At 48.5% G+C, this 16,555-nt stretch overlaps 1 protein-coding gene across 4 annotated transcripts; it reads right to left on the minus strand.

Annotated features, from left to right (window-relative positions):
• Window positions 1-2,320: 2,320 nt before the first annotated feature.
• On the minus strand, window positions 2,321-14,797 carry LOC148660403 (E3 ubiquitin-protein ligase TRIM39-like). 4 transcript variants are annotated; one of them, XM_088637787.1, is made up of 8 exons: window positions 13,144-14,797; window positions 12,487-12,661; window positions 11,208-11,339; window positions 10,361-10,944; window positions 9,706-9,801; window positions 9,168-9,401; window positions 8,509-8,656; window positions 6,129-7,815 (listed from the first exon to the last, which is right to left on the minus strand). In XM_088637787.1, exons 4-8 carry the CDS (start codon window positions 10,940-10,942, stop codon window positions 7,475-7,477), a joined length of 1,401 nt encoding a protein of 466 aa, XP_088493913.1. In that variant the 5' UTR covers window positions 10,943-10,944; window positions 11,208-11,339; window positions 12,487-12,661; window positions 13,144-14,797; the 3' UTR covers window positions 6,129-7,474. The 4 variants fall into 4 exon arrangements, with proteins under 4 accessions (XP_088493916.1, XP_088493913.1, XP_088493914.1 ...); XM_088637790.1 differs by lacking the exons at window positions 12,487-12,661; window positions 13,144-14,797 and adding an exon at window positions 2,321-3,363 and having other exon boundaries at window positions 7,789-7,815; window positions 11,208-12,250; XM_088637788.1 differs by lacking the exon at window positions 13,144-14,797 and having other exon boundaries at window positions 12,487-13,115.
• Window positions 14,798-16,555: the final 1,758 nt, after the last annotated feature.

Here is a 16,555-nt window from a genome sequence, read left to right on the forward strand (position 1 = left end):
GTTTATATAATAATTTATATGTAATATAATAATAATTCATATGCTAAAAGATTTCTGTAAACCAATTCACCAAGAATATTTTTTATATTTTTAATGAATTTGAGTATAGCTTAAATGAATGAGAAAATTCTTTAAAGCACATTTTTAAAGGAGTTTTGTTTTTACTCTACACATATGTATGTGAAATGTTGCCAACATGAGAATGACATTTAACATCATACAGACTTCTTTGTTTGAATTCAGGACAACAATAACGATGTCCTTAAAAGTTAGATTTACACAAACATTAGAGAGCTGTTCTGTGTTCTTAGGGAACTTGGTATCTTGCATAAAAGATACATCAGTAACATTTATTTTGTGACATCCGGATTTGCAAAGAGAAAGATTTAAATTTAATATAGTAAAAATATTAAATTAATAAATATTTGTGTGTGAATTATTACTTTTCACCAAAGCTGTGCCTCTGACTTTTCCAATGGCTCGTCTGTATTCCAGAAAAATCACTTACAACTTGCGGGTTATAATCAATTATTTTACTTGACTAAACCGCTCGGTAATTTCCTGTTATTCACCATTTTCATGTCCCCCATTTGTAACAATATTATATTTTGTGTTTATTGTGTTTCTCAGCTGCTAGAGCTACCAGCTCTGCTGAAGCTGCTGTTTCACAGACAACCTGAGTGACATGGAAATGACTTTATCAAGAGCACTGAGGGCTGATAACAGGAGGCACTTTACAGCACTGCTGTCCTGCAGCTCAGTGTGTCTGTGAGCCTGTCCACTCCCACTCCAGAACTGGTCAGTGTGTCTGTGAGCCTGTCCACTCCCAGTCCAGAACTGGTCAGTGTGTCTGTGAGCCTGTCCACTCCTGCTCCAGAACTGGTCAGTGTGTCTGTGAGCCTGTCCACTCCCAGTCCAGAACTGGTCAGTGTGTCTGTGAGCCTGTCCACTCCCTGGTCCTGGAGGGGTCAGTGTGTCTGTGAGCCTGTCCACTCCCACTCCAGAACTGGTCAGTGTGTCTGTGAGCCTGTCCACTCCTCGTCCAGAACTGGTCAGTGTGTCTGTGAGCCTGTCCACTCCCATTCCAGAACTGGTCAGTGTGTCTGTGAGCCTGTCCACTCCCGTTCCAGAACTGGTCAGTGTGTTTGTGAGCCTGTCCACTCCTGGTCCAGAACTGGTCAGTGTGTCTGCAGCAGGGCTGTCCAGTCCTGGTCCTGGAGAACTGGTCAGTGTGTCTGCAGCAGGGCTGTCCAGTCCTGGTCCTGGAGGGGCTGGTCAGTGTGTCTGCAGCAGGGCTGTCCAGTCCTGGTCCTGGAGGGGCTGGTCAGTGTGTCTGCTGGTGTTCTGATTGTTCTGACTCAGTTCAGGAAGTAAAGAGCAGCTGCAGGTCATTGTTAACTGAGCTCAGATGACAGACATGACCTCCAGCACCGGGGCTGGACAATCCTCTCAACACCGAGAGCAGCAGGTTTCTGGAACAAGCAGCCCAGTAGGGTGGCCAAGTGACCACAGACAGCTGGACACTGACAGACAGACCAGGCGCCTGTTACAGTGCCTGGACAGGACAGGCGCCTTGAAATTGACACAACTGTTACAAAGTTACAAAGTGGACAGAATACAAGTGTTTGTGCTGTTTTCTGTCTTCCTCCAATCACAGGGTCTGGACAGCTGATCAGACTACAAGGAGAGTCTGAGATTCTCCACACTGTGATAAATGACAGAAGTCACAAGCACATCCATAACATAGGAATCTACATCATCATCATAATTCCTTAGAGTTATACAGCACATTTCTGGACACTCTACTCAAAGCTCTTGACAGGTAATGGGGATCCCCTCCACCACCACCAGTGTGCAGCCCCACCTGGATGATGCTCCAGTCCGCTCACACACACCAGCTCTCAGTGGGGAGGAGAGCAGAGTGATGAGGCCAGTTCAGAGAGGGGGGTTATTAGGAGTCCATGATTGATAAAGAAAGGACCCCTACTCTCCTCAAGAAACACCCTGGGGTTTTTAATGACCACAGAGAGACAGGAACTCAGTTTTACTCCTGATCTGAAAGTCAGTCTTTCAAATAAAACAGTTGTTTTTTACAGTCTAGTGTCCTCATCACTATACTGGGGCATTAGGACCCACACAGACTGCAGGATGAGCACCCCTGCTGGCCCCACTAACACCTCTCTCAGGAGTCTCCCCTCCAGGACCTGACCAGGCTCACACCTGCTGAGCTCCAGGGGGCTGACAGGGGTGAGTTTCAGGGTGATATAGCTGCTGACGTTAAATCATGATGAAGATGAAGATGAAGACCAAATGTCAAATATTCAGAATGACAGAGTTTATTTAATACAGAAATAGTTCTATCTGAGTCCAGGCCATGACAGTGAAGCAGCAATGTCCATCATGTAGAAAGCGACTGGCATTCAGCTGACGTGTTAGTCTGTGTCTGATGGTGACCCAGCTAGTCAGCCATGAATCTGGAGAATTTACAGGTGAGAGATAAAGAAAACAACTGTGACTCAATTTTACTGATTTACTGAAAGAAGTGATTAATGCAGAGCAAACAGAATAGAGCAATGACATGGACTGAAAGTAGAAAGTAGAACAGTTTGACACAAGCCAGTAATAATTTCATTTTCCAAGAGAGCCCCTCCCACAGGTGATGTTGTTTCTGGTGACTGAACGAGTAGCGTTGAGAGCAGATGTGGACATGCCCAGCAGTGGGTGGAGAAAACAACACCCAAGAAACAGAAGAACAATTTCAAATGAAAAAGACTAAATGATTTACATTCCAGGAGAGAGAATCAGACAATGTGCTGATTCAGTCTGTGTGACTGACAGGACAGATGATCAGTGGGGCTGAGTTTGTACCTCCCTCATGAAGACAGGGGCTGAAGTATGGAAAGAGTTTCTCAGTGAAGGAGGCAGTGAAGGTGTAGATATGAGACCTGTTGTCCACATTGTAAAAGGAGACCTGTCCCCCCTCATAGTCCACATACACCCCCACCTTCTGGGGCTTCAGGCTCAGGGAGAGGAAGACAGGGGGTTCAGCACGAGCCCAGTAGTCATTCCCTTTCCTCAGCCACACAGTCCAGTAACCATACTGGGGGCTCAGTGTGATCTTCCCCTTCCTGTTGATGGACTCTTTGGCGACTCCCAATGTCCAGTCAGTCTTCTCCCCCACCTCCACCTCCCAGTAGTGTCTCCCTGAGGTGATCCCATCCTTTCCCAGGACATTGACACAACGATCAAATCTCTCTGGATTGTCAGGGAGATCCTGTGGTGTGCTTCCATGTCTCACTTGTTTCCCATCCTCAGACAGGATGAGTTTGGGATGAGCTGTATTGGGGTCCAGAGTCACATCAGCTGTGGATCAGAGAGCAGACAGACAGGATGAAATGATCTGTATCTCACTCCTCTCTCAGATGAAAGTACAGATGCAGGTGTCTAGAGTGTGTATCAGGATTCACACCAGCAGGAAGCTCACTGCAGTAAACTACAGTTCTGTTCAGTCTGCTGATTTCAGCTGGACTGGGCCTGCCTGTCCTGAGACACCCAGGGCATTCAGGGACAAAATAAATGATTGATTAATTAATTACACAAAACCCGTTGTCCTCTTCTCCACTGTTCTGTCACAGTTTGCACGTGATGCCTGCAGTCACAGGTTCACATCACTGGTTTGGGTTGAACTCGTCTGCAGTCACTGGCGCTTGTTTGTGTGCAGCAGGTAAAAATAAAGAAAACACTTCAGAAAGTGTCAGTATTGTGTGGCCAGCGTGTAGTGGACATGACAGTGTGGACAGGACCGGTCCAGATGCTCTGGATGTGTTCTGATGTGACTGGAGAGACTGGGCAGGCGGACCTGTGGAAATGGGCTCTCCTGGGTTGGTCAGGACAGACAGGCCCAGCCCGGCTGAGATGAGCGTGTGCAGAGCTCTCACACTGCGAGAGTCTGGCTCCTGTGGGAGAAAGTGTCTTTAAATCTGAAGGAGACCTGATGATCCACTGTGTGCAGATCACATGGCTGAGGGCATCTCTATACTGATGGATACATTATTTCACAAAAAGAAAAATGATCAAACTGTCTTTTCATGGTTATTCTGGTTCCTCTCTATCAGTTAGATTGTAAAAGTCTCGTTAAGACAAAATTCTTAGAAGCTGAAATTGCTGCCACTTCATTAACAATAACAGGGACCTGAGTCACACAGGCAGTAACTGCAAGCTTGTCTCCTCCTGCGCTGCTGAGGACAGTAATAAAAAGGATCTGTTGTTTGTGTGTGTGTTAAGAGCTGTCTGTCAGTGTATTTAACTCTGTCACCTGAATTAAGGCTGAAGTTGTCTTTACACAAGACAGGGGAACCCGAGAGAGAACAGACAAAGCTTGTGTGCGTCTTTTTTTCTTGTTCGTTACACACAAATCAGTGTAATACGTATGGATACCTGAAAAACAGACACTGTGGGTCAGTTGTAACGAACTGACACAGCGCACTAACTGGAGCTCAGCCCCTGGTCAGCACACAGCTCCGTGTTAAACTAGCGCGCCAACTTCAGACCAAGAGCAACGAACTTGGCCGCTGAAATCAGTCCGCAGCTCCGAGCTGAACCTGCTCTCCACTGCAACGAGCCCAGAGTGAGAGCTGCTGCCCTCTAGAGATGACTGGAGTACAGGACTGACTCCCAGCGCCTCTTCACATGGGGAGACAGCTCAGTGTGGGACAGGCGGAGCTCTGGATCACAGGAGAATAGAGGGGAAACAACACCGGCACTACGGCAGGAAGTCATGTGTCCGTCGCTCAGAAAAGGATTGTAATGTTTAACTAAAACTGCTTTCTAGTTAAACCACCACTTAATAATGAAGTTTATTGATGTGTTTATTCATAAGAATAATTTATTAAAAACTAATTTTATAGTATATCAACAGCTGGATTTAAAACATTTTGTATGAAAAAGGGACTTTTCAGATATCCCAGGGAGTGAAGAGAACTGAAATTAAGACTTGAATGTGTTTTATCACATCTGGGTGTGAATTGAGCAGATTTTTTATTTTTTTGTTGTGATGAGTCTCTACAATTATAAAGGTTAAAGAAACAAAAATACTGTAATCCCCATCTTTTTAAAAGTGATGATTTGTGTCAGTTCTAGATGAAGGCAGTCTGCAGGAATGGCTGTAAGAGCTGATGGAAGGACATCTGTGGATATTACTGCACAGAATGATTTAACCTCAATAACTTTCCTTACTCGTTTCGACATCAGTTTGCTGGACTAATAATTAATTTCCCACCAGATCTCACTGTTTTCCCTGTTTGTATTTGTTGAGCCATGTGTTGGTGACCCTGCTCTTCAAGGCTCAGCTGTGTGAATCTGCAGGTGTGTGTTCATGCTGAAGATCACGATGGTCAGGTACAGTATAACTCCTACAGGCAGCGCCTGGCTCAGACAGACTACAGAAGGAGAGAACCTGGCAGTTCTGCTGCAGACCAGTGAAGAGAGCTTTCCCTGGATGGGCAGGTGAGAGGATGGAGTCACTGGTACTGAACTCCTCTGTGCAGAACCGTGCGTCTCGAGAGCAGTGCCAGCAGGAAATGCCGAGTGGCCCTCAAGCTAATAGCAGCGAGGGGCCACACCTCCTCCTGGGTACCAGTGCAACAGCTCCAAAGCAGCTGAGAGTTACCATGGAGATACAGCAGGGAGCCCAGAGTCTCCCCCTGAGCCAGGAGACACTGACCCACGGTGCGAGGGAGCAGCATCCTGAAACTGAGGACAGGGGCTCGGCCTTCAAGACCACAACAAAATCAGACAAAATGGTGGAGGAGCTTTCTCAGTGCAGCAAAGAGGGACTGAGTGAGGCAGAGCAGGGACAACCAAGGACTCTGCTACGAGAGTTTGCAGATGTGTTTGCTGGAAGAGAGGAAGACTGTACTCGTACACACAAAGCTCAGCGCACCATCGACACTGGCGAAGCAAGACCCATCTGCATCCCTCCCCCCGCCTGGCCATCCACAAGAGAGCCGAGGCAGAGGAAGCAGTCCGGGGTCTGACTGCAGCAGGGGAGATCGAGCCCTCTGACAGGCCCTGATCTCCCCCTGCAGAAGGACGCTTCACTGCTGGTCTGTACAGACTACAGGGACTCAACAACGTCACCAAGAAGGACTCTTGTCCCCTGAGCCACACTGACGAGGTGCTGGATTATGTCTCAGGGTAGCGCTGGTTCAGCTCTCTGGACCTGTACAGCAGCTACCGGCAAGTTGAGGTGCCCAGAGGTCAGGCCAGAGACTGCCTTCTCCAGAGGTCAGGGGCTGTGGCAACACACGCTCCAGCCTTCTGGACTGTGCCCTGCCCAGCCAGCTCTGAGCGGCTGATGGGAAGGGAGCTCAGTGGCGTGCCCAGGTCAGAGTGCCCGGTGTGCCTGGATGACCCTCATTCTCCAGGTCCTGGACAAGTGAAGAAAGGTCAGGGACCTCATGAGGAGGACAGGTCTCAAGACTCACTGAAGACATGAATCTCCTACAGCAAGAGACTGGTTTCCTGGGAGCTTCTGAGCCAGAAGGGTCTCCACAGCCCCTGAAGAGGAGCCACAGTAAACTCCTGGCCAGCCCCCCGGTCAGTTCAGATGTGAGGGGTTTCATTGGACCGGCCTTCTACTACTGCTGGTTTGACCCCTAGTTTGCTGACGTTGCTGAACTCCTTATATTTCTGACATACAATGCAGCATCTTCCCTCTGAGGTGAAGATTGTCAATGGGCTTTTGAACAGCAAGAGCTGTCCTTGCAGAGTCTCCAGTGTTGGCCCAGCTGGACCCAGAGAGCCCATTCAACCCAGACACAGATACCAGCAGTGATGGCGTCTGTACTTGAGCCAGGAGCTCAGCTGTGCTGAGAGAAACCACACACCCTGCTGCATGTTCACGAGAGGAGCTGCATACTGACCAGGGGAGGAGTTCAGAGTCAGCTGTCTTCAGGGAGGTGTGCCAGTGTTTAGGGATCCATAAGACTGGGAGTCTCCAGTACATCCCCAGAGTGATGGGTTACTGCTTCAATCTGACACCTGCTACACAGTTCACTGCCGCCCACCAGAAGGACTGGGGCAGACACTCTAGACAGCTTGTTCCAGTCTCCCACCACTCTCTGTGTAAAGGTGTCTGTTCCAGAGCTCATCCTCCAGTGCCTGAGCCTGTGTGCCTGTGTCCAGTGTGGACTGGAGAGCAGTGGGTGTCCTTCAGTGGGACCGGCTGCTTCACTGTCACACCTCAATCTGGAGGAGCAGAGAGACAGACATCCTGTCTCTCTCCCTCTTCTCTGCTCTCATTTCACCCTCTTCCTCCCTTAACAAGTCCTTCCTCTCCTCTTAGTCTCTCATAGTTAGTGAATTTCGAGCTCCTGTCTCAGGCTGTTGTGTTCAGTGTCTTGTGTGTCTGCAGGCTCCTAGTTGTCAGTGTAGATTCTAGTTTACAGGTTTAACAGGATTACAATCCTCTGTTTCACAATGATGGAATAGAGAACTGCAGGCCTGACACAGCGATGGGGTCTTCAATCTGTGTATTGGGGATCCCAAGGCATGGGTCAGTGTTGGTGTCCCCACAGTGTGCCACAATGTTGGGGTCCAATTCCTCATCAGTCCTGATAAGGACAAAGCCCATCTGAGGGACTTTGCTCACAACATTAAACACATCAGCTGTGTATAAAGCAGGAGTTACAACATGTCCCCCTGTCAGAGTAAGAGCCTGTATTGACCCCTGTGACCCTGCTGTGACCTTTGTAAATGACAAGTTCCTGTCAGTGACAACAGACTCACCTGCATGTTTGCGAAGCCTCTCAAACTCTGCAAACAGAGAGAAAGATGTTAGAGAGCAGAGAGCACATTCCTGCTGGAGTCTGGTCTCCAGGTGTGCAGTGTTGTGTGTTGTAGTGCTGTGCTGATCTCTCAGGCAGGACAGTAACACACAGGAGTGTGTTGTCTGGCCAGTGGAGCTGTGGGTCTGTAAGAGACACTGACAGCTCATCCAGCTGCACTGGAACAAACTACTGATCCTGAAGAAAACCAGACTAATCTGTCAGGAGATTTTGATGGAAAAACACAGTCATGAGGATCTTGTGTCCAGATACAGTCAGGGGGAGGTGAGTAAAGTATAAATATGAATTTGAAGGTAAACATGATTACAATGTGCATCTATTATGAGTTTAATTATGACAAGATAAAATCTATAAATCAATTAATGACCATGATATGAAAAATTGAAATAAAAACATCAAATAAATATAGTGTGAAATAAATGTTCCTAACTGATACTTAAACACTTAAACTTAAACTTGATTTTTTTTATTTTGTTGATACTAAGGAAAGCTGAATATAAATATGATAAAACAAAACTTTGAATTTGAATTAAATGAAAAGCTAAACTTTAAATCAATTATGAACCATGAAATAAAAAACTTACATTTTCTAATTGACATTAAAACAGTGATTTTTTTATTATTTTGTTGAATCACAAAGGAAAGGGAGTGAAACACAAACCTTCCTCTGAGAGCCTCTTGACTTCCTCTCTGATTCTGTCCTCCAGCTGACACACAGCCCTCCTCACAGCCCCCAGACAGAGATCAGGGTGAACAGGGATGTCAGACCAGTCCTTGGGGTGTGGAGGGGAGCACAGGGAGGGGAAACTCTACAGCAGGAGAGACTCAGAGTCATGGGGGGTCACAGCCCTCTAAGGCAATAAGTCACCTGTGAGTCTGAAACCTAGAGCCCAGTATAGATCACTAAGAGTCACACAGTGAGCTCTCTCTGCTCTCTGTAGATACTGTATCTGCTCTCTACAGTGTGTGCTGGCCTGTAGGACTCCCTGCTCTCTGTAGATACTGTATCTGCTCTCTACAGTGTGTGCTGACCTGTAGGACTCTCTGCTCTCTGTAGACACTGTATCTGCTCTCTACAGTGTGCTGACCTGTAGGACTCTCTGCTCTCTGTAGATACTGTATCTGCTCTCTACTGTGTGTGCTGACCTGTGGGACTCCCTGCTCTCTGTAGATACTGTATCTGCTCTCTACAGTGTGTGCTGACCTGTAGGTCTCTCTGCTCTCTGTAGATACTGCATCTGCTCTCTACAGTGTGTGCTGACCTGTAGGACTCTCTGCTCTCTGTAGACACTGTATCTGCTCTCTACAGTGGGTGCTGACCTGTAGGAAGTGGATGTGGTCCTCAGTGTGGGAGAGCTGCTCCAGCTCAGTGTTTCTCCTCTTTAGCTCAGTGATTTCCTGCTCCAGCTCTTTAATGATCCCTTCAGCCCTCCTCTCTGCTGCTCTCTGCTTCTCCTCAATCAGCTCGATGAGCTCAGCCTGGCTCCTCTCAATGGAGTTTCGAAGAGCAGTGAAGACCTGCACACTGTCCACAATCTCTCTTTCTGCAGAGCTCTGAGGAGACACCAGGAGACTTCATGAGGTAACAAGAATGAATGAAATATTATTGAAATGTGAGAGTTAATAAATTAATTTATCTTTTCAATTATAAAAAGCTTTACAACTAGGAAGGGAAACACTTCACACACTATGTCAGTCACTCCACACCTGGGTGACACACAGCATATACCAGTCTTTTAACTGGACAATGACTTTATCTTCCTAGTCTTCCTAAGTGTCCTCTCTCTGTGGAGGAGAGAGCAGTGACCCCAGCACTGGGCCCTGCAGTACCCCACTCAGAAGGATTGACAGGACTCACTTTGCTGAGCTCCACTGTCTGTTTGATCTCCTCCACCTTCTTCAGTCTCTCCTGGATCATCTGTTGTACCTCTGCCACAGTCTTCCTCAGCTGAGTCTGTGGATAAACAGGGGAACAGAGACACTGAAGTCACTGCTGTTGGTGCACAAACACTGCACAACAGACTCACACACTTACACTGGTCAACAGACTCTCACGCTGATACTGAACTGGACAACAGACTCACACACTGACACTGGGCTGGTCAACAGACTCTCACACTGACACTGGGCTGGTCAACAGACTCTCACACTGATGCTGGGCTGGACAACAGACTCTCACACTGACACTGGGCTGGTCAACAGACTCTTACACTGACACTGGGCTGGTCAACAGATTCACACACTGACACTGGGCTGGTCAAATGACTCTAACACTGACACTGGACAAGTCGGGACTCTCACACTGATGCTGGGCTGGACAATGGCATCTCACACTGACATTGAGCTGGTCAAGAGACTCACACTGATACTGAGCTCGTCAGTATGAAATTAATGTCATTTCCATCCTTCAGTGGGAGCTCAATATGAATGGATGTTTGGATTATTGTCAAACACTGTAGTTATAAAGTGGTATAGAAAAGTACAAGATATCAGAGTGAAATAAGAAAGGTCACCTTCTTCTCTGTCCACTCTGTCTCTGTCACTGCAGGGACAGTGCTGTGTGTCCTGTGGTCAGTCTCAGTACACAGCACACAAACACAGGTCTGGTCAGTCCTGCAGAACAGCTCCAGGAGTCTCTCATGCTTCTCACACAGCCTGTCCTCAAGGCTCTTCACAGGCTCAATCAGTCTGTGCTTCTTCAATGTTGTGACTCTCAGATGTGGCTCCATGTGAGTCTCACAGTAAGAGGCCAGACAGACCAGACAGGATTTCACAGCCTTGAGTTTTCTCTCAGTGCAGAAATCACAGGACACTTCTCCAGGTTTAGCACAAAGTCCTTCATCACTGCTGACTCTGGTCCTCTTGAACTGCTCAGTGATTTCTGCCAGGCTTCTGTTCACACGGAGATCAGGTCTTATAGAAAATGTCTCCTTACACAGTGGACACTGACACACATCACTGCTGTCCCAGTATCCTCCAATACAGGCCAGACAGAAGCTGTGTCCACATGGAGTGGACACTGGGCTGGTGAATGTGTCCAGACAGATAGAGCACAGGAACTGCTCTTCAGACAGGACACTGCTGGGTGAGGCCATTCCTGAGCAGAAACAGAGTCGATCAGAGAAGATCAGCACCATCTCAATACAACACAAACAGCAAAAAAACTGTGGATCCACAACAGGTAACACATTAAACAAATCAATCATTATCATCAATCAAATCATTAAACATCAATTTACACAAGCTGTGTGACCAGAACAATAACACAGCCCTTCTTCACAATTATATACCAGCATTTACTCACACAGTCGATACACACAAACTACAGACAAGAGCAGAAAAACACCTGAAGAAACTCACCTGGAGATACTGGTACACAGACACACCTGCACTAACACTGGAATACTGCCGTACAGGAAACCCCAGACTGGACTGACTGGGAGAGTCACAGGGAGCTTTAACTGGGGAGAACAGCACTCAGGAAACTGAAGTCTGAATCAGAAACAAAACTGAAAGTTAATTCTCCAGCGTCTGTCGTAATACAACTTCCTGCAAGAGCAGCACTTACAGTGTCTCTTCAACAGCTCCTCCCGTCCCTAAATCCTCAGCACACTCCTCCAGCACAGAGGAACAGGCTGCCTGCTGTCCAGACCTGTCCCAGTCCTCAGCACAGCAGCTCTGCTCTCTATTGTAGTGAAGGAGCCTGCAGTGTCAGAGCTGAAGCTGCAGGAGAGAGAGTCCAGCTCCAGCTCCAGCCTTTCCCTCCCTGAGCTCTTTATTCCCTCTGTCCTTTCCCTCCTCTGCCAGTCAGACACACCGCAGCTCAGTCCTCCTCACACAGGGCCAGGGCTCCAGTCCAGCAGGTGCTCATGTCTTCATGAAGAGGAAACAGGGCAGCAGCTCTTCCCAGCGACAGGGTGCAGCTCTGCAGGTCTCTCTCACTTCAGGACAGAGACTCAGGGGAGCTCCTCCCTCTCCAGAGCTGCTGTGCTGTGTGGCTCCTCTGCTCTTAAAGGAGCAGGATTAATAGACGTCTGGGGTTTTTAGGATGTTAGGCCTCTGAAAAGCCTTGTCTGTAAGTACTGTACATAGAGTAACTTGTGTGTTGTATGTGTTGTTGTGTGTAGTGTAGTGTTTGTATTGTTCTCATTAAGAAATATTTGTTTAACCAGGTGTACCTGGATTATTACTCTTTCCAGCACAGTTTGCTAGAAAAAAAAGAATTCACGTGCCTCTAATTATACCAGCCTCTTGGGTATATTCTGGAGAATCACTTACAAGCTGGGGATCTGAATAATTACTTTACTTATTGACTAAGCCGCTCAATTAATTTGTGATTCTCACCAGTTTTGTGACCCAGTTTGTAACAGTGTTGTTAATGACACTCAGATAAGTTATTATATTTTTGGTTTTTAGCTACATTTACATTTAGATATATTTTATATTTTAGCCACAGTACCAATTTTTTTTATTTTAGTTTCATGATTCCATATTAATATTCCCTATTAAGTGAATTTAAAGAATTACAATAGTGAAACAGAGTGTGAATGAAGCCATCATTTCACTAATATCTAACACACCCCCAGAGCCACCTGTCACTCTTCAATGGTCAGAGAGAAGTTCAGCTGCTACCACTCACTCTGAGCGGCTCCTTCTGTCTAGAACAAGTGCTGCAGCCACAGTTATGATCAGAAGAGGAGACTGAAGATGCCTTCGTCCTGGAGCAGGTCCTGTGTGTGCTGCCACAGGATGTGAAGATCTGGATTGAAGAGCAGAGCCCCGTCTCCTCTGAGCAAGTGGCAGGACTCACCTGGCTGTGAGGAGGAAAGGTCTGGATGTGAGCGTACAGAGCTCAGAGCCCATCGCTCTCTGGCTGGGTAGAGTCTCGAGGGAATGGGCAGGGCCCTGCAGATGAGAGGCCCCTGAAAGCAAGGCAGCAGTGCCTGTCTGTTACAGTGCAGACAGAAGGAACATGAAAGGCCCCAGTGTCCCGTCCCTGCAGTGAAGATACTCGGGTACAGTACGTCACACACCTGAGTCATCTGACTCAAGGGACTATATCATCCCGGTGACAACTGCGGACTTTAGACTGGCAGGGCACAGTCGCTGATCAGAGCAGACCTGATAACAGCCTGGGTGCGGTTCCCCTGACAGGCGTGGCTTCATGGCATTCATGGAGATGAGGGGGAACTCTGAGGCAGACACTGCTGTTAAAGTCGGTGGGCAGAGCTCTAGTCTGGCCACGGGCACATGACCGAGAGCTCACCAGGCCCAGTGATCCTCGAGCAAGATTCACCTATTCTGGCAGAATCATCCAGATGATCAGATAGAAGCCCTCAAGCACACGGCACCACCAGGTCTTGGGGCAAGCACCAGCTCCTGGAAAGAGAGAAACAGTCTGGAGCCACTCCCTTTCCCTGTGCAGATGACCTGCACCACCCTAAAGAGGGGACAAGGCACGGAGCAGGGAGAGAGGCTGAGATCCAGGGAGGATGCCGGCGCTGTGCCTGAGCTCAACAGGAGGAAGAGCTCACCTGCGTGGAGAGGCGCACTGCGTACTCTCCCCACGGCGTACCCGGGCAGGGGATATGGGCCAGATAACAACCCGGGCTCAAACTGCCACACGATTTTACTGTCCAGGCTGGTGCAATGACATCAATAAGTCCTGTCAGACATGTCCAGAGCGCCAGCGCACAGGCAACATCAAGCATGGTGACAGGGCCCTGCTCGCTCCTCTGCTGGTCATCCTCTCACAGAGCGGGGGCCAGCGTCAGCCTCTGGAGAGGAGCAGAACAGGGAATCGATACGCTGAGGTCATTCATGATTATGTGAGCCAGTGTCCCACAGCCTTCCCCTTAAACACAATTAAGACCCAGCAGATCATGAATGAGCTTATTACAGTATAACAGACCAGGGGCCGAACTTCACTTCAACATTGTTAGGACATGTGTATACCTTCTTGGGAATTGGGGGATTAAAGACATCACATGACCACCCAGACACTGCCGGCTTGGTCGAGCGATTTAGTCAGACCCTGAAAACTAGGCTGTGAAAATGCCTGAGATGGGATCTGCCTGGATATTTAATGTCTGCATAGCGAGCGGAGCCTCAGGCTCCCGAACTGCTCTGTGGCCGTACAGCACCAGGACCCCTGTCCGCCCTGAAAGAGGCATCGGAGAGCGAACAGCCCTGTCAGCCGCCGAACCTCAGAAGTCGTGTTTTAAAAACGAGGGCTGAGCCTGAGGACCTTCAGGGCTTTACATTAGAAAACCAGTCGTCGTCCCAGCAAAAACAAACGGCTCAGTACGCCCGCGTCTCTGGTCACGAGCAGGTGGGACTGAGCAGCTCAGCCAGTCCTGCTGCTGTCGCCAACATCCGCCTGCAGCCTCCTCGCAGAGCGGCAGAGTCACCTTGAGGAAGGACCTGTGATTGATGAAGTGTTTCTGCCGGACAGGAAACAGACAGAGCAAACTTGCCGTATTCATTTACTGAAGAGGGGTCGGAGCGGGAGCTGAAACAGCAGACTCTTCCCAGCGGTATTCCCAGGAGTGACGTTGGAGGATTCCCCAGCTCTACTGTTGCTAGAGCGCCTTCCCGAGGAGCAGGGACAGGGCGTGATCAACGCCTCTTGCTCTGCTCAGAGATATTCCTGGGAGGACGGCAGTGATACAACCCCGTACTGAGCTGCTGAAGAGGGGCCGGGCCGAAATGTGGCCCCCGGAGGACTCGTCATTCCACCTCGCATTCCAGCACGGTTCCCAGTTAGCCCATTTCCCCCAGCCTGTTTAAGGCTGCCTCACACTCTCCCCTGTGCTCAGTATTAGGGTTTTTCCTGGCTAGAGCCACCCCGTCTTTCTGCGATTAGTTACGTCTTGGTTTTTGGCTTCCTGACCCTGGTTTGTTCTCCGACTACGTCTCCTGGTTTTGGTTTGGTACTTTGACTATTGTACTGGCTTCGACTCTCGGCTTCCTCACCGTTTACTGCTCCGCTTCCTGATTTTGTACTTTTGCACCGGTTTGTTTACCTTCGATTTTCGGACCTTGGTATGTTTAATCGACTACGCCTCTGGAGTTTGTCCTGATTTTTCTGCACGGGGTCCTCATTAATATTCCGTAACACGCAGGGCTCCGGTGCATCTAGTACAGGTGTGAGACAAGAAGGAGAGACCTTGTGAACACTGGACATGACAGACCGCTCGTGAGTGAATGGTCCAGTCCCGGAGCTGTGGGACAAAGACAGACGGAAGTTTAAGGTTCTGTGTGGACTTTACCTCACTTGATAAAATATCCCAGTTTGACACTTTCCCAGTGCTGGAGAGGCTGGGAAAAGCCGCACATATCCGCACACTGGACCTCTGTGAAGGATACTGGCAGGCAGCACTGACTGAGCAATCTAAACACTTAGCTGCTGTCACCTCGCCCGGAGCTCTCTTTCCCCGAGGAAAGGGGCTCAGGACACAGTTGAAGGTCAGGCCTTCTGGATCACAGGGGCTGCAGCAGCTTTCCAGGGACTGATGGATGAAGAGCTGAAGGGGTGAGGAATACGCAGGAGCGAACAGCTGTACCTCTTCTTCCACCTGTAACTCCTTCCCAGAAACCCTTCCGTGTAGTAAAAAAAACGTATTGTAACGCTTACGGCCGACAGGCACTGTGTAAGAGCCGGCGTACCAGAGCGGGTGACGTCACCGCCCTTCCCTGTGATAGCAGGACCACAGCTACTGGGCTGTAGAGAGATCTCTCTTTAGCTCACGGGGCTAGGTCACTGCAGAGAGACGCGGGAGTCCCGGGTTCGAGCCTCCAGTTGGGATGGGGCCGACCTGATGCGGCAAAGGCGCCCGCCTGAGCCCCCGTTGCGTTACAGTATTTTCATTATTTCTTATATGGAAAAATTACAATTTGTTCCGGACCTCAGAAAAGCCACCTCTACTTTTACTTTTTTTCACCCAAAAATGACAAAAGAAAAATAATAACATTCCTTCATTCTGTGGTTTGTGTTTTTAGTAATAAAAACTCTGCTTACCTAGTAAGATATCATTAAGTAGAGAACAGTACTGAGCAGTAACCACTTTGAGTGATTTTTGTGTTATTACACACACACTCACAATTTTCATTCTCTTATCGCCTCTAGGGTCCATGATGAAGTCTGAACCACAGATATTCTTATGAAAAGTAAGAGCACTGACAACAGAGAACAACACACAAAGCAAGACCCCGAGACCTGCATGACCCGTGTGTCTGGTGTCAGCTCTCTCCCACTCTAGTTAGAGCAGTGTGAAGATCACACTCAATATGAGTCACACGACGCCTTCCTCTTCACCCTCTACACCTGGCGGAGGTTTCCAAATGATTCTTCACGTCGCTTCTTCCTAGTTTCGAAGTTGGCATTCGTTATTTGAAGGGTGAGTAATAATTCACAGGAAATGGAAATGAGGCAAAAAATGAGCAAGACAGAAAGGAAAAAGAGGGAAGAAGGAGGAAAAGGAATCGCTGTATCGCGACAGGGAATCAGAGCAGCAGAGAAGAGGGGAACAAGACACTCTCGTCTCGGAGAGAACCGAGCGCTCGCAGGGAGAAGGAGGCTCTGACAGCGGAGCACCGACACCGCGGTAAGAAGGCAGTCAATCCGGCTGCTGATTCACGGGACTGGGAACAGATCGGGTCTGGTGGGAAAGGTGGGATTCACCGAACGGCGACCCGATCCAGTTGGA

Source organism: Lepisosteus platostomus, chromosome 6 (genome assembly GCF_059453375.1).
Source record: "Lepisosteus platostomus isolate fLepPlt1 chromosome 6, fLepPlt1.hap1, whole genome shotgun sequence".
Taxonomy (NCBI): Eukaryota; Metazoa; Chordata; class Actinopteri; order Semionotiformes; family Lepisosteidae; genus Lepisosteus; species Lepisosteus platostomus.

Bases quoted from the DNA above. Each gene is read 5' to 3' on its own strand.
- LOC148660403 (XM_088637790.1), bottom strand. From the start codon at position 10,942: ATGGCCTCACCCAGCAGTGTCCTGTCTGAAGAGCAGTTCCTGTGCTCT. The intron at 8,657-9,167 runs GTCAGCACCCAC...CTCCTGCTGTAG, and splicing joins ACCACATCCACTTCCTACAG to AGTTTCCCCTCCCTGTGCTC. The intron at 3,364-7,788 runs GTGAGTCTGTTG...TCTGATCCACAG, and splicing joins GAGGCTTCGCAAACATGCAG to CTGATGTGACTCTGGACCCC.